The sequence below is a fragment of the Haplochromis burtoni genome, unplaced genomic scaffold, assembly GCF_018398535.1.
Source record: "Haplochromis burtoni strain Fernald_Lab_line unplaced genomic scaffold, NCSU_Asbu1 Contig_1921, whole genome shotgun sequence".
Lineage (NCBI taxonomy): Eukaryota > Metazoa > Chordata > Actinopteri > Cichliformes > Cichlidae > Haplochromis > Haplochromis burtoni.
Window position 1 is genome coordinate 142 of NW_024584282.1, and position 19,294 is coordinate 19,435.

At 38.9% G+C, this 19,294-nt stretch overlaps 2 protein-coding genes across 2 annotated transcripts; both read left to right on the forward strand.

The window, feature by feature from the left end:
- Positions 1 to 616: 616 nt before the first annotated feature.
- Positions 617 to 7,125, forward strand: LOC121813564 (cytochrome P450 2J2-like; the record flags this gene model as incomplete). The annotated part of the gene is given in 5 exon segments (XM_042217404.1): positions 617 to 793; positions 1,679 to 1,817; positions 1,909 to 2,096; positions 6,189 to 6,330; positions 6,681 to 7,125. Coding segments are annotated over 5 exon segments (822 nt in total), but the record flags the coding sequence as incomplete, so codon positions are not given.
- A 3,082-nt stretch (positions 7,126 to 10,207) lies between these two features.
- Positions 10,208 to 15,638, forward strand: LOC102304071 (cytochrome P450 2J2). The gene is made up of 9 exons (XM_005952979.2): positions 10,208 to 10,573; positions 11,664 to 11,826; positions 11,975 to 12,124; positions 12,243 to 12,403; positions 12,838 to 13,014; positions 13,106 to 13,244; positions 13,807 to 13,994; positions 14,577 to 14,718; positions 14,978 to 15,638. The coding sequence occupies exons 1-9, from the start codon at positions 10,373 to 10,375 to the stop codon at positions 15,151 to 15,153; spliced, it is 1,497 nt and encodes a 498-aa protein (XP_005953041.1). The 5' UTR covers positions 10,208 to 10,372; the 3' UTR covers positions 15,154 to 15,638.
- Positions 15,639 to 19,294: the final 3,656 nt, after the last annotated feature.

Consider the following 19,294-nt stretch of genomic DNA (forward strand, 5'->3'; position numbering starts at 1 on the left):
AATCCTAATGAATGAAGCCTTAGCTTGACACCCCTGACTTCTAGCCTTAAATTAATTCACAGTTCCAAGCAAACAGCTCAAAAAGACTTTTTAATAAACTTCATTGAGCCTTTTTTACTTTGACACATTACAAACATTGTGGCAGTGATATGTTTCACACTAAATTGTTCGAACCATTTTAAAAATGAAGAGAGACAGACAGGTCACAAAGCTGTGTGACTTCACTCTTAACTAAATTGCCCTTTTGTTTTCTTTGTTTTGTTTTGTTTTGGTGCATGCCCAACTTATGCCCTGTATAGAGGTGCCATCCAATAATAAACACACTTAATATGAAAACAAACAAATGACCTACCTAATTACCTATACATGAACTAATTCAACTAAATAATTATCCCACCTTTAAGTTATTACATTAATACGGTGGCCCTGAGAGGCCAAACGCACTGCAACAACAAAAAGGCTGCAAAAGCAGGAGGGAGGGCCTTTCATGTAATGATACAGCTGCAGGTTTCAAACCTAAAATTCATGAACACACAGTAATAATGATCTTTATTATTGCTTATGTTAATATGGCCAGTCAATTAGATAATCTGGTCACTGTCTTCCTGCTCTGCAGATGTACAATACAATACCCTGGTTGATGAAGTGGCTGCCTGGATCACACCAGACGATATTTATCTTGACAAAGAAAATAGTTGAATTTGTAGAAATTAGGATCAAAGAGCACCAGGAAAACTTTGACCCTTCATCACCAAGAGACTACATTGACTCCTTTCTCATAGAAATGGGAGAGGTTAGTGTTTTAATGTCTATCTCGATTTGCTTTTATGAAAAAAATTAATTCCCCTCTCGCCTCTGCAAGTAGTCTATCCTTCAAGCTCAGGTCCTCTACCAGAGGGCTGGGAGCTTAAGGGTTCTAACTCTAACTCTTCTGGACAGAGGGATCTGCTGGAGTTAGCTTGAGCTAACTTGGGAGTCACTGCACCTAGTGCTCCGATTACCACTGGAACCACTGTTACCTTCACTCTCCACCTTCTTCAGCTCTTCTCTGAGCCCGTGGTACTTTGCAGTATTTCTTGTTCATTCTTTGAGATGTTACTGTCATTTCGTATTGGTACGTTTATCAGTACGTCTTCTGCTACATCTTCTCCTGCTTGTCTACAACTACTATGTCTGGTTGGTTAACCATCACCATTTTGTCTGTCTGTATCTGGAAGTCCCACAGGTTCTTAGCTCCGTCATTCTCAACCACCCTAGGGGGTGGTCTGTCCTCAGTGTCTGCAATGTTTCCTTCTGGTAGTGTGATCCCCTCCGTTCTGACAGCCTTACCTCTCTGAGAGGATCTATGCAGAACATCAGTGTGGACAGTGCATCTCCTTGGTAGATCCTGTTGGTCTCTAGTGTTGTTCGCCACATCCCCGTTGAGTTCCTGATGAAGGCTCTTAGGGTCCTGTTGATCTTGCACTGTTACGGTGCACTTGGTGCAGTGACCCCGGAGCAAAACAAGTGGCTCCAGCAGATACCAGGAACAACATCCAAGATCTCTGCACCTTCATGGAGGCGAGAGGGGAATTTAAAAAATTTTATTCTTTACTTTACAAAACGTTTTGATAAGATGGTTTGTATTTATATTGTGTACATAATCAAATATAACAATTTTCTCTTGTATCATTGATAGAAGGAAGATAAAGATTCTGGGTTTTATCTCGAAAATTTGATGGCTTGCACAATGGACCTGTTTGGCGCTGGAACTGAAACCACAACTACTACTTTACATTGGGGACTTTTATATATGATCCACTACCCTGATATACAAGGTGTGTCAGGGTAATATCTATCAGGGATACATATTTTGTGAGCTTAGTCAACTGTGCACAACACTTATTTTCCTGTTTTCTGTGTGTGCAGAGAAAGTCCAAGCTGAGATAGATGCTGTGGTTGGTTCATCCAGGCAGCCGTCTACAAGTGACAGAGAAAACCTGCCGTTCACTGATGCAGTTATTCATGAAATCCAGAGAAGTGGAAATATTGCCCCACTTAACATACTTCGCGTGGCAAACAAGAACACAACTCTGGATAAGTACTCAATCCCAAAGGTACACAATCAACCAGTAACAAATGTTTGCCAGTTAAAAAGAAAAACTCTGAGATAATCAGATGTGTCAAAGGTACATACTAATAATGGATTGCATTTATATAGCGCTTTTCTAGACACTCAAAGCACTTTACAATTCCACTATTCATCCACCTTTCCCTCATCCACCTGCTGAGCTCAGTGGAAGCTCCACCATAGCCACCACCAAACAACTGAGTTATTTTTACATTTTACACATCGGCCAGCTTCTGGCCAGTCCACCACCTTTCGTTGTTTATACTGTTACAAAAAAACGAATCAACAAACACACACAAATAAAAACCATCGGCCCATAAAAACAAAAACTCCCCATTGGCCCACCGGGCAGATGCCTGCTATGCATGATCTGATGGCCAGTCCAGCTATGGCTCCGGGAAGTTTTTAGCGTACATGATATGATCAGCTGACCTGCTCTTCTCTGTAGATTTACACAATTACACAACAAGTGTAGATGTGTTTTTTCATCTATCCTGGCAGATGTCTATCCCCCTACACTTTATACAGAGTTGCTATAAAGTTTAAATTCAGTGAAGTAATCTAAGCATGATCATCTAAAATGCAAAGTTGCTGCTACACTTGATGTAACCTAAATCTGACCAGGAGCACCACAGCTACGGTGCACCAGTCCAACACAGTGCTTTACTGTAAATTCAGCCCTGTAATGCAAACTAACCTGTTTATCCTGGACAAAACTACCCAGTATTTCCATGCAACATTTGAATAGCACAAAGTTAATATAGGTTAGTTTGTTTTGCAGGACATTTTACGACAATGAAAATACATAACTTATCAAAACATATCATACACAGTTCCAACATGTGGTTAAAATAATGACATTGCATGTAAGCTTTAAATTTTCTGTTTAAGCGTCACTGTGCAGTCTCCAGCTTTAAATCGAACCTCTCTTCCTCATCTCCTGTCGGGTTTTTCTTCCCAAATCTTTATCCATCTCCCAGTGAAGTTAGCTCTCATTCTCTTCTCTCCCTGTGAAATCCATCAACTTGACCTTTAGCTATGAACGCACTGTGCGAAAAAGTGCACACAAACAGCTTGTGTGTTTTCTGATGTTTGCTGAGCTAATAGAAACTGTCTGTGAAGGAAACTTAAAGAAGTCCAGGCGCTTTTCTTTTCAGGCTACTTAGACTGATAGAAACATTGATTTTTAAATTGCATGCAACTTAAAAAACACTCGCTTCATGCATCCTCCTTATCTGTAGCACTAGCTAGATGCTGAAGTACCGCCAACACAACATACAGACACCTGCCTTATTAAAGTTCCGGCCAACTTTAACCCCTGAGTATAAACGTTATAAATGATAACACTGAACGTAAAGTAATGAGCATTTTCTGAACACGTAAGGAGTAGAAAGTACAGATATTTGTTTAAAAATGTAGGGAGTAAAGTACAAAGTTGTCAGAAGAATAAATATTCAAATACAGATACCTGAAAACTAGACCAGGTGACCCTGAATCCTCCCTTAGTTATGCTGCAATAGACATAGGTATGGGGGATTCCCATGATGCATTGAGTTTTTCCTTTCTAGTCTCCTTTCTCATCACTATCATGGGAATCCCAGCAGCCTAAGTCTATTGCAGCATAACTAAGAGAGGATTCAGGGTCACCTGGTCCAGCCCTAACTATATGCTTTAGCAAAAAGGAAAGTTTTAAGCCTAATCTTAAAAGTAGAGATAGTGTCTGTCTCCCGAATCCAAACTGGAAGGTCCCTGTCAGACTCTTGCTGCAGCATTTTGGATTAGCTGAAGGCTTTTCAGTGAGTTTTTTGGACATCCTGATAATAATGAATTACAGTAGTCCAGCCTGGAAGTAATAAATGCATGAACTAGTTTTTCAGCGTCACTCTGAGACAGGATATTTCTAATTTTAGAGATGTTGCGCAAATGGAAGAAAGCAGTCTTACATATTTGTTTAATATGTGCGTTGAAGGACATGTCCTGGTCAAAAATGACTCCAAGGTTCCTCACAGTGTTACTGGAGGCCAAGGTAATGCCATCCAGAGTAAGAATCTGCTTAGATACCATATTTCTAAGCTTTTCAGGGCCGAGTACAATAACCTCAGTTTTATCTGAATTAAGAAGCAGAAAGTTAGCGGCCATCCAGGTCTTTATGTCTTTAAGACATTCCTGCAGTTTAACTAATTGGTGTGTGTTATCTGGCTTCATGGACAGATAGAGCTGCGTGTCATCTGCATAGCAGTGAAAATGTATGCTATGTCTTCTAATGATGCTGCCTAAGGGAAGCATGTATAATGTAAACAGAATTGGTCCTAGCACTGAACCCTGTGGAACTCCATAATTAACCTCAGTGTGTGAAGAGGACTCTCCATTTACATGCACTAATTGGAGTCTATTAGATAGATATGATACAAACCACTGCAGTGCAGTACCTGTAATACCTACAGCATGTTCTAATCGCTCTAATAGGATATAATGGTCAACAGTCGAATGCTGCACTAAGGTCTAGAAGGACAAGCACAGAGATGAGTCCACTGTCAGAGGCCATAAGAAGATCATTTGTAACCTTCACTAAAGCTGTTTCTGTGCTGTGATGAACTCTGAAACCTGACTGAAACTCTTCAAATAACCATTCCTCTGCAGATGATCTGTTAGCTGTTTGACTAAAGCTGTTTCTTTGAGCAGTTTTGTAGGAATGGGGTCTAAAAGACACGTTGATGGTTTGGAGGAAATGGTAAATATGGTAAATGGCCTGTATTTATATAGCGCTTTACTAGTCCCTAAGGACCCCAAAGCGCTTTACACTATCCAGTCATCCACCCATTCACACACACATTCACACACTGGTGATGGCAAGCTACACTGTAGCCACAGCCACCCTGGGGCGCACTGACAGAGGCGAGGCTGCCGGACACTGGCGCCACCGGGCCCTCTGACCACCACCAGTAGGCAACGGGTGAAGTGTCTTGCCCAAGAGAAGTAATTATTGAAGTTAACTCAGAAAGATCAATTGGAGAAAAAGAGTCTAACTTAACATCAATGGTACTAAGAGTAGCTGTAGATAATATTACATCTGTGGGATGATTATTGGTAATTTTTTCTCTAATGATAAAATTTTATTTGTGAAGAAGTTCATGAAGTCATTACTAGTTAACGTTAAAGGGATGGTTGGCTCAAAAGAGCTCTGACTTTTTGTCAGCCTGGCTACAGTGCTGAAGAGAAACCTGGGGTTGTTCTTATTTTCTTCAATCAGTGATGAATAGTAAGATGTTCTGGCTTTGCGGAGGGCTTTCTTATAAAGCAGCAAACTATTTCTCCAGGCTAAATGATGATCCTCTAAATTTGTGACACGCCATTTCCTCTCCAGATTACGAGTCATCTGCTTTAGGGTACGTGTTTGAGAATTATACCACGGAGTCAGGTACTTCTGATTAGAGACCTTAGTTTTCACAGGAGCTACAGTATCCAGAGTCGTACGTAGTGAGGAGGTGAAATTATTAACAAGATAATCGACCTCTGTTGGGGTAGCGTTCAGATAGCTGCTCTGCTCTGTGTTGGTACAGGGCATTGAAGATGATAACAGTGGGTGGATTATATTCTTAAACTTAGTTACAGCGCTTTCAGAAAGACATCTACTTTGATAAAGTCTACTTTATCAAAGCAGATGTCTGTAAGTAATGAACAAAGAACAGTTACAACTCAAATACTCAGATACTCAAATACCAAGTGTATTAAGGGGGTCATAGGGGGTCATATGATTGTTGGGTTTTCTCTGTATCTATTATTGTACGATCTACTGTTCAATAAAAAGCGCCTTGAGGCGACCGTTGTTGTGATTTGGCGCTATATAAATAAAATAGAATAGGATAGAATAGAATACAATTGAAAATTCTAGTTACAGTAATAAAGTTAGTTTGTTACTTCCCACCTCTGGAAACACCCTGACACGGGAGCATAAGTAATGAACAAAGAACAGTTACAACTCAAATACTCAGATACTCAAATACCAAGTGTTGATGCTAAAGAACTGTAGCCAATGGGAAGTTCAAATCCTGCAATTTGAACAAATGGTATTTTTCAGGGCACCAAGATCTTGGCTCCATTGCACTCTGTTCTACATGATGAGTCTATGTGGGAAACTCCACATTCCTTCAACCCTCAACACTTTCTGGACCAGGATGGAAAATTTAGGAAGAGGGAGGCCTTCATTCCCTTTTCTGCAGGTTAGTCATCAGTTGCAATCCTTTAAAACTCTGGTAAATGCTGTTTTAGGCAGAAGTTTAAAAAATGCTACATGTTGCTGCTTATGGTCAACTTTTTGTATATGTAGCATATTATTTTGATTATTTGTAGCATAATCATATTTACACTACTCAATACAGTGATAAAGTGGTGAAGTAGATACAGATTAGCAGATACTCTGCTGCTTGTTCCTTGCATTAAATTGTGTGCTTTTAAATGTTCTTGTGCTTTATTTGTTGATCTAAATGAATACATAATTGTTATATGCTGTGATTAGCGTGGAAACCCTGTAAATTATGTATTTAAAACATGTAGTCTTGTGTATTCTCAGGTAAGCGTGTGTGTCTTGGGGAGCAGCTGGCCAGGATGGAGTTATTCCTGTTTTTCACCTCCCTGCTGCAGAAGTTTTCAGTTACTGCACCTGCTGGAGAGAAACCCAGTCTGGACTTCATTTTGGGAGCCACACGCAGTCCCAAACCTTATCGTCTGTGTGCTGTGCCACGTTAGAGCACGAGTTATCCTCAGCTGAGCATGTCTGTTTCTCTGCGCTCTCAATGACTGTCTTCTGCTATTGTTTTTGATGTTCAAGAACGTTATCTCTCTCTCTCTCTCTCTTTAGTGTAAGTGTAAGTGTAATAAAAGCAGAAAACCAACTTTATTAAAGCAACTGACAAATTCTGATTTGATTTGCAAGTGTCTTTACCTTTTATGACTTGAGATAACTTATTGTAAATTGATGCTGTAATAAAACTGAATTAATACTGACATGACTTTAATTCAACTCAGCCATTTTGTACGTAGTATAGAGCTAAAAGTGTAGACACCGCTACAAATTCAAATTCAAATTCAAATTTTATTTGTCACACACACACAACCATACACAGTATGACATGGGGGTGAAATGCTTGTACAATGCCCGACCATTAAATGACAGAAGAAAAGTTTTACAATATTTACAATTTACAGGTTACTACAAAATTTACAAATTAACTTAGGAATTTACAGTAAAGAATGTGCAAATAGCAGAAGAGATTATAAAGATTATAAAGATTATAAATTATAGGATTATAGGAAATGTGTGGTGGTGTGTGTGGTGATGTGATGTGTGTGAGAGTCCAGTCCTACACCTGGTTCAGGGCCCGAATAGCCTGGGGGAAGAAGCTCCTCCTCATTGGAACTCCCAGTCACATCCACACCTCAGACACATAATAATGTAACCTTCTCACCAAGTCTGTTTGACCTGCTCCCCTCAGGCAGGAGGCTCCGGTCCATTCGCACCAGAACCTCTCGCCATAAGAACAGTTTCTTCCCCTCTGCTGTTGGACACATGAACAATAACCATATGACTGTCCCCGCCACTAACACATGACCCTACGCTGTGTTCACTGTATCATTCCATGTTTGGCACTGATCACCACCTGCACTCATGTATATATCTTTCAACGTAGCACTCTTAATTCTTACTCTCATGTATATATCTCATGCACATATCTTTCCACGTAGCACTTTTAATTCTTATCCCTACTTTTATTTTTTCCATGTCTATTTAAGTGTTATTTATGACACCATGTTTGCACTGAAGCACCGCAGCAATTTCCTAATGTTGTAAACCTGCTCAACATTTGGCAATAAACCCCATTCTGATCCAGTCCTACACCTGGTTCAGGCTGAATAGCCTGGGGGAAGAAGCTCCTCCTCATTCTCTCTGTTTTGGCCTTAAGGGAGCGGAAGCGCTTCCCAGACCTCAACAGTGAGAAGAGTCCATTGTTGGGATGGGAGAGGTCCATCATAATCTTCCTAGCTTTGGACTTGCACCGCTTGGTGTAGATGGACAGCAGGTCAGGGAGCTCTGATTGAATGATGCGTTCGGCTGAGCGCACCACTCTTTGCAGATCTCGCCTGTCTTGCTACACTGTCAGAGTATAAAGTAATTTACTTAATGAAGCAATGCAAGAAACTTGTAGAAACTTACCACCTAAGACAGGGAGTCAAGGGTTCATGTTTTTCCTTTAATTTTTCAGCAGTCTGTATTTTTATCAGAGACTTTTGCAACTTCCGTTGTTTTTAAGTCAACTCCAGTGAAAACATTTCTTGAAAAAGGCAAAGCCCTGTGGCTGTTTGGGAACTAAGGCTGCTGGTATTTCACAGAATAAACAAAACAGAACATCCACCAGCCAGCAATATTCATACATGGCTTGGAAAGTAACGATAAAAAGATCTGTACTAAATTTACTTTTTTCATATATTCCACCTCTAAGTTTCAGGATGGCTGCTAGTTTTTGTGTAACAAGCATAGGAACAAATGAAGTGTGGACTTAAGCTCCTCGGTGGAGGCCCCAACCATGTTACATAAGACTGAGGACCTATTGGGAATTCCATTGTAAATAACAAGTCAGGAGGTTGAGCTCTTCCAGCTGGTTACTATGGAGCTGATTGTAAATTGAAGCATGCTGAAAACAACTTCAACAAACTGTCGGCCTCAATGTAATAGCAGGAATACACAAACCTGCAAACAAATTGTTGTATAGAGATTAATTATTGGGCAGCATTTAATGACTAACAAACGACTCTGTTACTTTAACATCCCCTTGTTCAGTTCAACTTGCTTTCCCCCTTTTTTTAAAAATACATTTTAAACAATTAATCACTATTCTCTTAAGGCAGTGTTTATACATAAAAGCGATCCATTCGAATAAAAGGCACACCGATATCTTTTGTTAACTGTGTCATTTTAAATAATTTTTCTTTAAAGTTCTCCTCATTATTCTTCCCACATTCCAAACCAACTTAGGAGTCGGGTTTCAAGATAAGGTGCCAATGCCTTTAACCTACTGGGCGGTTTAAACTTTTTACACACTGAGTGTGTTGTTTTCTTTGGCTCTGAATATGTTATGTAATTATGGCAAGAACCCAAAGGTCGACAGAAGAAGAATACCAACTACTGTAAACCATACAGGCCAGTAGAGGTCTGAAATATACTGCTCAAAAACTGATCGTGCTTAAATCACAAATTAGATCTTTGTGAATGAAATATTTAATAAATATATTACGTAATTTTTTGAGAAAAAACAAAGTAGACAGTCAGTGAAAAACAAAGCCATAAGCTTTCTAAATTTAACTAAAAGGTAAAAGTTTTATTTCTTGGGTGTTTTCTTAATTAATTATAATTATATAATAATAATCCTCCCTGAAAGCACCGTGTGTCTAAGACCTGAAACAAGCATGTTACCATGTCCTCCTAAGTCATAGCTCAATTTATCGTAACTTCTGCCACATGTACAGGACATACAGAGAATAGAAACTACGTTACTCTCAATCCCTAGATAAAAAAGCAAATGAACATTTAAATATAAGAGTGATTAAAAAATGCAGGTAAAATAATTAAAAAGTAAAAATTTAAATAAATAAATACAATACAATTTTACATATAACAAGAAAGCTATACAATATACAATATAATGGGTAAATGAAAAATGAAAACAGCGTTTGAATAGCTGTCCACTGTCGTGACCACTATGCGTGAAAGGGTTAACATCTCTTAACAATTTAAATACAATTTTCAAAAGGTAATGGCAGTCCAATGCTCCACAAAGTGACTGGTAACTGGTGCAGGCCAGTGAGTGAGTCAGAGTGTGTGTGTGTGTGACAGAGTTCAGTGAGACCATGGAGGAGAAGAGGGGAGAGGGGGCAGAATCGGGAGGGAGTTAAGCTTCCTGACAGCCTGATGGATGAAGCACTGTTCACTGTGTTACCTGTGTTCCTCCTTAACATAGCCCTAAATTTTCCTAACTTCATACACTGTTACAACTCCGATTTTTCTTAACCACCTGGTACAGGTGTAACAGTTGTAACAGCGTGTCTTAGAGATGTAGTGTAATTTTACATTGGTTAAGTCTTAACCACGCGCTTTTATTTTGAAAGCGTCTTTCCACGTCCTCTGGTAATAAAACAATCATCGTCATATTTGCAGATAAAGCCCATCTTAACAAGCGACAATAAGCGACAGCCTAACTAAGCGAAGACATGGAGACATTATACAGCCTTCTTGGCTCAGAGTGGATAGACGGCAGGAGCATTTTAATCTTTTTGTTTGTTCTTCTGCTTACGACTGAAGTTTTGAAGAACAGAGTGCCAAAAAACTTTCCTCCCGGACCGAGGGCTCTGCCTTTCATTGGAAATCTTCATCGCATCAGACCTGATAGAATTCATCTGCAGTTTGCAGAGGTATACATACTGCTACTGCTACTACTAATTTTTATTAATAAAATGTCATGTTATAAAAATAACATGCCCCAGGCATTAAAAGTGGTATTACACCGAATTAAGACACGTAGGATACGGTGAACAAGTGGGTCTTCAACTTAGCTTTAAAAACCTCCACAGAGCATGCCTTGTAGGAGGTTGTTCTACAAAAATGGGGCAAGAAAAGAAAAAGCACGCTCTCCGATAGTCTTTTTTCTGGCTTTAGGAACTTGTAGAAGGCCAGAATCCTGACATATGACCTCTTTATTGGACAAGAGTAACTATCAATAACCTTACAAATATCAATTTCATTTTGTACAAATCTGGACAACTGTCTGAAGTTTGTGTGGTTTTCCATCTGAGCAGATGAAGCTTTCTGCACCATCTTTTCAACATCCTAATTTGTTTATGTGCCAAACAGAAATAATTTCCTTTCTTCTTACTAAAAACTCATTCTGAAGTATGCTTTCACTAACTTAGAGGGTATAGCAAACGTGGCAGTTTGTCGTGAAACAACTACTGTAATCTCCACATTTGGACTTTTTCCTCTAAATAGACTTTTTGACTTTTTCCCCAGAAACATAATTTCGCCTTTTTTCAAAGAACAGTATTTTGACTTTTTTCTCAAAATACATTCTTGATCTTATTCTCAAAATGATCAACAGTATTTTTTTTCTCGCCCTAATACTCATAGAACGCAACCATTATCATGAGTTACTAGTGGGCTGGAAAGTGATAAACAAACAGACAGTGCATTTATAAAGCAAGTAAATTGCTTTTAATTGCTTTTGAAATGTGCAATAGAGCACAACAGTCACAGAGTTTAACATTGTCTTAAATATTTTCTTATATAAAATGCCTACCTATGGTATGAATAAAGTTTTTGTTATCTTGTCTTTTTGGTTATTTATTGAGAGAAAGGGACGTTGCTGTATGTGAAGCTGTATTTTATTCAGAAGAAGCTGTATTAATATTGGCTTTCTTAAGAGGAAATAGCCAAAATTATGAAGCGGTCACCCAAATGAGGCAGATCCCAACCCAACACTAAACAAAATCTTCTGTTCATGTTCAGTTTGCAGAGAAATATGGAAACATATTCAGCCTTCGATTCTTTGGTCAAAGAACTGTGATCATTAATGGCTACAAGCTTGTCAAAGAAGCCCTAATCCAACGAGGAGAAGACTTCATGGATCGCCCCAGCCTACCAATGTTTGAAGAATTGGTTGGGAATAAAGGTGATAATTTTCCTTGAAAAGTTTTTCAAGATGTTTTAATAAGACCAGCATCATCTGACTATTTAGCAATGTTAAAACTTAGGTCAGTATTTTACTGACCTTATTTTTAAGTTACTTTGGGCCTAACGCAGTCTTGTTTTTCCAAAAGGTCTTGTGATATCAAATGGGTATCAGTGGAAGCAACAGAGGAGATTTGCTCTTCACACACTCAGAAACTTTGGTCTGGGCAAGAAGACCCTGGAGTTTTCCATCCAGCAGGAGTGCCAGTATCTCACAGAGGCTTTTGCAGATCACCAAGGCACACACACACACACACCCACACACACACACACAAAACGTACACAATTTTTTTACATAATCGAAATTAATTATGAGTTTGCTTTAATGTTTTGTCTAATGAACATATGCTCTTTCAGGAAAACCTTTTAATACCCAGTCACTGTTAAACAATGCTGTGTCCAACATCATTTGCTGTTTGGTGTTTGGGAATCGTTTTGAGTACACCGATGAGCAGTTTCAGTCTATTCTGCAGCTCTTCAGTGACATAGTGTACTTGGAGGGAAGCGTGTGGGCACAGGTGAAACTCTTTCACATATGTTAGTGTTGTTTGATTCAGGATTTAAAAATAACAAATAAGAAACTTTAGCTGCACTTTTTTGTGCAGCCCAAGTGAAAGCTGTTTTTGCAAACAGAGCAGTTAGAGGAGCATAGCTATTGTTCACATTAGACTCCACCAGGGCTGTGCCTTGTCTCAGATTCTCAGACTGATATCTCAACGCAGATTATCTTTCCTGAAATATTTTACTGTTGTGTTCCTTTAACTGCAGTGGAGGAAGAAAGTCACTTATGAAATCTGCTGTGGTGTAAAAGAGATTTTAATTACTATTAAAGTATGCTTCAAAATTGTGTTTAAATGATTTTACTCGGTTACTTTTCATTACTGCCGATCACAGGTTAAGCCTACTTTTGCAAAATTTGACCTATTACTGCTACTGTCTTCCTGTTCTGTAGATTTACAACACATTACCCTGGCTAATGAGGTGGCTGCCTGGACCTCACCAAAAAATATTCACTCTGATCCAAAAGATAATTGATTTTGTAGAAGTCAAGATCAAAGAACACAGAGAAAACCTCAACCCATCATCACCAAGAGACTACATTGATGCTTTTCTCATAGAAATGGGGGAGGTAAGTGTTTTCAAAATGTGTTCTTGTTCATTTACATTTTCTAAAAAACATGCCTTTTATTTCCTGCGTCTGGCTTTTGTGACTCTGATAGAAGGAGGACGAAGACTCTGGTTTTAGTCTCAGCAATTTGTGTTTTTGCACCCTGGACTTGTTTGGTGCTGGAACTGAAACCACTACAACTACTTTACGCTGGGGACTGCTATACATGATCTACTACCCAGACATTCAAGGTGTGTGTATGAACAATATTAATCCTGAATACACACTTGTGACCATCTTTCTATTCGTTTTTTTCAGAGATTTTGACAGGTTTGTAGCTTAAACCTATTCGCTGGAACGTTCAAGACAATTTAACTACACAGCAAAGCAAGACATGAGTAGGCAAAGTTCTTTATGTTTCTCGTGCACGGGAGAGAATTGGACAAACGCCGTTCCTTCGCTTGACCCCAGTTGCTCTCGTCCGTTCCCCCGTAACACTGCTCTTTTATTTAGGTTACATGAATATACATAGGTTCATTAACATACGACGTATACATACACACAAAGAGTACCGTGTAAGTATGTCTGTGTGTGTGTGTGTGACCCCATAAACGACTTCCCTAAACCTAATAAATATATATTTCTAGGCATAAATGACAATCCAACAATACAAATCTAACAGATTTCTCACAGATCATTCTTGTGTTGGTTAATTTTGTTCAGTTTATTTCAGTTTTATTTTTTAATCCAGGTTCCTTTTATTAGTGCCAAATTGCGACAACAGCCACCAGTTTGTTTTCTCACTATGTGCAGAAAAAGTCCAGGCTGAGATCGATGCTGTGATTGGTTCATCCAGACAGCCGTCTATGACTGACAGAGAAAACATGCCGTATACTGATGCGGTCATCCATGAGATCCAGAGAATGGGCAACATCATTCCCCTCAATGTGGCCCATGTTGCAAACAAGGACACAACATTGGATAAGTACACAATCCCAAAGGTACACAAAGGAATTGCGAAGATGAATTTTTTTATAGCACTTTTTGGTGTTTTTTGTTTTCTCAGATAGATGTTGAATGAAAAAGTTGTCCTTTTATCATCTAATGCCAGGACTCTCAAAGTTTGTTGTCCTCAATAACATTTTGTTTTGAAGAAGAACCACTCAGTGCATCATGGAAACTATATGTTTTATCAAAAAAGAAAGTTTTAAGCTTAATCTTGAAAGTACAGAGGGTGTCTGCCTCCCACATCCAAACTGGGAGAAATAGAAGAGGGGCCTGAAAGCTGAAGGCTCTGCCTCCTATTCTACTTTTAAATGCACTGGGAACCACAAGTTTTATCGAAGTTAATATGAATGAAATATGCTCTTTCTTTCTAGTCTCTGTCGGTACTCTTGCTGCAGCATTTTGAATCATCTGAAGGCTTTTCAGCGAGCATTTTGAGCAACCTGTTAATAATGAATAGATGAATGTAGAAGTAATAAATGCATGAACTATCAGCAATACCAGAAAACGTATGACACGCTGATTAGAACAAACACTAGACATGTGTTTAACACTTCTAACTGCCAGTATTTTCTCAGGGTACAATGATCATACCTGCTCTACACTCGGTTTTAAATGACGAGACAATGTGGGAAACTCCAAACTCCTTCAACCCTCAACACTTTCTCGACCAGGATGGTAAATTCAGGAGGAGAGAGGCCTTCCTTCCTTTTTCTACAGGTTAGTCAGTTGTTGCAGTTCCTCAAAATCCAGTTAAAGGATGTTTCAAGCCAAGTGTTTTAAGGAGGCAAGATTAATAAAGTAGTATGTCTTGCCATTAATTGTATGAATTAGCAGCCATTTACAGTTACAGCCTTTTTTGGGGATCGGTCTCTTAATGATATCTCTATTAAGTTCCACAGCTGCAGCAATAATCTGTGATCAAAGTGATTAACTTCTAAATTGTGTGAATAAAACTTGTGTCTCATTGTGTACTCAGGCAAGCGCTCATGTCTTGGAGAACAGCTGGCCCGGATGGAGTTATTCTTGTTTTTTACTTCCCTCCTTCAGAGGTTTTCATTCTCTGCACCTGCTGGAGAGCAGCCCAGTCTGGAGTTCAAGTTAGGAGCCACTCGCAGTCCCAAACCTTACCGCCTCTGTGCCGTGCCACGTTAAACCACCAGTTCTTGTAAACCGAGGGCATATCTTTCTCAGCACAATGAATCACAACTAATCAGTCTTCCATTATTATTATTACACTGTCTTCCAGCTAATCTATTATATTCTATTACATTTGTTGTAATGAATGATGATCTCCTATATTACAATTTTAGAATAATGCCAGTTGTGATTTTTTTTGTCCTCTCTGTATTAAAGGACTGTTTTCAAATATGCAGTAAATACATTCTCTTCCAACTCTCTTAAAGTCTTTTCCAAACCACATTAAATTTGTCAGACCTACCAGACTCAATGTGCTTAAATAAATCACACTGTCATTAGGATTTGTGTTTAAGGTCACAATATAGTTTCAGAATCGGGTGTGACGGGTGGGAGTACAGTTAGTTTCAGTGCTGTTTATCAGTTTGAGAGTGCATGATGTAATCGGGATACTTCAAATGGGTTTTGTGAAAATAAAATTTCAATAAACACTTTACTCTTTATTTAAAGGCTTTCAGAGTTGCTTGCTGTCTTCATGAGTCAAGCACCACATTCTGGCATGTGAAAGAAAAAAAAAACTTATTTTGGTTGTAACCTTTACCTTTGTACACAGAGACAAAATTCTAAGGTTTTCTTTATCTTTACATACATGTGCATGATATCAAATAACCAGTGAGAAAACCCCCCCACCAAAACTAAAGGAACCATGGTGAGGCAAGTATTTAAATCCTTAAGTGAAAGTATTATTACTACTACATCTAGAGACCAATAATTCAGCAATATTAAGATTATAAACAAAGGATAATTATAGGCTGGAGGTGAACCACTTTGCTGGGTGCAGCTTTTGTGTGGAATTTACATGTTCTTTGTACAGACAAACAATGGGACACAACTCCAAAAGTGGTTGAAAACAACAAGAAGTTCCAGATTGGTGACAGTAAAATTGTGAGATTAAGAGGATTTGGGTACAACTGGAGCAGGCTGAGAAGTTGAATGTGTGCATTAGAGGCTTCATTCCTTAAACTGGGAGAGTGCATTCAGCAGATTACAGGTTCTGAAGTTCAACTTCTGAACTTATCATTTATTGTTTATTTATTTACATAGCACATTTAATTACAACAAAAGTGTTGGCCAAAGTGATGTACAAAGATAGAAATTACACATTAAAATTAATGTAACGAAAATAGCATCAATATCAAATAACGAATACCAAGTAACAGATAAATAAGTAAATACATAAATAACTCATGCTGCGTTGAAAGCCAATGAGTAAAAATGTGTTTTGAGATAGGATTAAAAAAGATTGACGGTAGTGGGCCTTTCTGATGTGGAGAGCTAAATCATTCCACACCTCTATGAAACAGCCTCGACTTTGGTGTAGCCAAGAGCAAAAGTTTACCTGACCTAAGAGCTCTAGGGGGCATATAAGGCTGCAGTAAGTCAGACAGATACTCTGGGGCCTGTCCATTCAGTGCTTTGTAAGTCACCAGTAAAATGTTATATTTAATTCTATGGTAAATAAATGGCCTGTATTTGTATAGCGCTTTTCTAGTCCCTAAGGACCCCAAAGCGCTTTACACAACCAGTCATCCACCCATTCACACACACATTCACACACTGGTGATGGCAAGCTACATTGTAGCCACAACCACCCTGGGGCGCACTGAATTCTAAAGCGGATTGGGAGCCAGTGAAGTGAGTCAAACACTGGGGAGATATGTTTGTGTCTCTTCATTTGTCTTAAGAGATGAGCTGCAGCATTCTGGACCACCTCGAGCCTTGCTAAACAAGTCTGCCTACATATAAAGAATTACAGTAGTCCAGTTGAGGTAGAATAAAAGCGTGAATTGTCCGCTTTAGGTTTTAAAAGATAAAAATGATCTCACCTTGGATAAAAGCCCTAATTTAAAGGAGGACTGCTGTACAACTGAGTTAATCTGTTTCTCAAAAGTGACCTTATTATCCAATATAACCCCCAAATTTCTTTGCATGCTATTTGACAGAAGGTTAGTACCTTCTGTCAAATAGCATGCAAAAAAATTGCATAGATCTGAGGTGCTAGAAATGCAACTTGGTCCAAAAATGATCACTTTAGTTTTATACTCGTTGAAATTAAAAAAAAAGAATCAGGGGCCATCCAGGCCTTAACTTTGCCGAGACACTGAAATAAAGATTCCAGCGAAGCGGAGCTATTACTCTTTAGCTGAAGATAAATCTGAGTGTCGTCAGTATATGAGTGAAAACAGATATTATATTTCCTGAAAATTAGACCTAGAGGCAACATATAGATAGAGAACAGAATTGGCCCTAGTACGGATCCCTGGGGAACACCGCACGTAAAGGGGGCTGAGGAAGACATAAAATCTCCAAGGCTCACAGAAAAAGTCCTTTCAGAGAGATGTGACCTGAACCATTCTAAAGGAGTGCCTTTGATGCCACAGTGCTCCAACCGAGAGATCAAGATGCTGTGGTCAACAGTATCATAGGTAGTGGTCAAGTCTAAAAGCAGAAGCACAGCTGAGTCACCTGAGTCAGTGGCTAGTAAAAGATCGATAAGAACTTTTAAAAGTGCAGGTTTGGTGCTGTGAAAGGCTTTAAAACCAGATTGAAACCTCTCAAGAACATTGTGACAATTTAGAAAGGATTGCACCTGAACAAATACAATCTTTTCTAAGATTTTTGACAGAAAATGGAGCTTTGAAATAGGCCTAAAATTTGCAAGAACAAAGGAATCAAGATTAGGTTTTTTAAATACACATGCACAACAACATGTTTAAAGCAGGCTGGCACCACCCCTGAACTAAGACTGCTATGAAACATTGCTAAAATGTCAGAACAGAACAACATTCAAAATCTTTTTTAAGAAACGTGTTGGCACGACATCGTTTGGGCAAGATGATGTCTTTATACCAACTTGTGAAATTAAGAAGTATCAGGGCCTGGAGGTACAACTGGAACAGGTTTAGCAGGTTAACTAGTGGTAGTTGGCGGTATCAATCCCAAAACCATTAAAGTGCCTTCAGCAGATTCCAGGTACAAAAAGATCTGAAGTCTCTGACAAGAGCAGATCAAATTCTAAGAATGTCTACAGAAACTGAGGGATCTGGTTAAATCACCTTTCAGCTAGTGACAATTTCACTTACTAATATGCGCTTTCAAATCTATGTTACTGTATGCCTCTGTGTTCCATTTCCACTCATCTATGATGTTATGGGTTTTAATGGAAATCTATAAATTCCACCAATTGCTGGAAGCAAGCAAAATAACCTATAGTTGTTTATTAATCCTACTACACTGAAATATGTTTTGTTTGCTGCCTTTCCACAGTTTTACAAAGAAACTAAATGCATGAACTCAAGTGATTTAAATAAGCAGATTTTTTTTTCTTTTTCGCACATCACTTACATATTATACTTTTTACTGTTGTCCAGGCTCGCAGGATGAGCCGTGTGGAATTTAATGAGGACCCAAGATACTGGCAGCTGAGATGCAGGGGAGTGTTATTGAGAAGGTGGAGATACAAAAAGAAACGGCAGGGGTGTGGAGGATATTTAACAAAACTTAAACTGGAAAAAACTAACAAAACAAACTTGAAACACTAACTGCAGACCCAGGGACCCATAGAAACACACAGGGAAACCCAGGTTGCCACTGGACATTAACACAGGCAAACCCACAACAGGCAGGAGAACACACAGGGCTTAAATACTCACAGCAGTAATCAAGGGATGGGAGACAGGAGGGGAACACACCTGGGAGAAATCAGAGCTGACGAGACAGCGGAAATGTAACTTGAACACACTGACATCTGACACGGACCTTCAAGGTAACAGGAAACTCACACACGCAAAGACACAGACTCAAAGACGCGGACTTTACACAGAGATCTGACTACACTAGAGGGGATACACAGAACCAAAACGTAAGAATAAACAAAGATACATCAAGAAATGGAGAGATTAATAATAATACAGAACAGAAAACACTGGGTCACAGACCCAGGACCGTGACAATTGTCTTGGAACCAGCAATTAGTGAATTGAATCTCATTTTATTTTTGTGATCATGATATGATATATTTTGTAGTCTCAGTAAGACAAAAAATCCAGGGATTGCACGTAAGATGGTTTCTCATATCGATTAAAGTATTTCTTCTTAG

Bases quoted from the DNA above. Each gene is read 5' to 3' on its own strand.
- LOC102304071 (XM_005952979.2), top strand. From the start codon at position 10,373: ATGGAGACATTATACAGCCTTCTTGGCTCAGAGTGGATAGACGGCAGG. The intron at 13,015-13,105 runs GTAAGTGTTTTC...TGACTCTGATAG, and splicing joins TTCTCATAGAAATGGGGGAG to AAGGAGGACGAAGACTCTGG. The intron at 14,719-14,977 runs GTTAGTCAGTTG...TTGTGTACTCAG, and splicing joins CTTCCTTCCTTTTTCTACAG to GCAAGCGCTCATGTCTTGGA.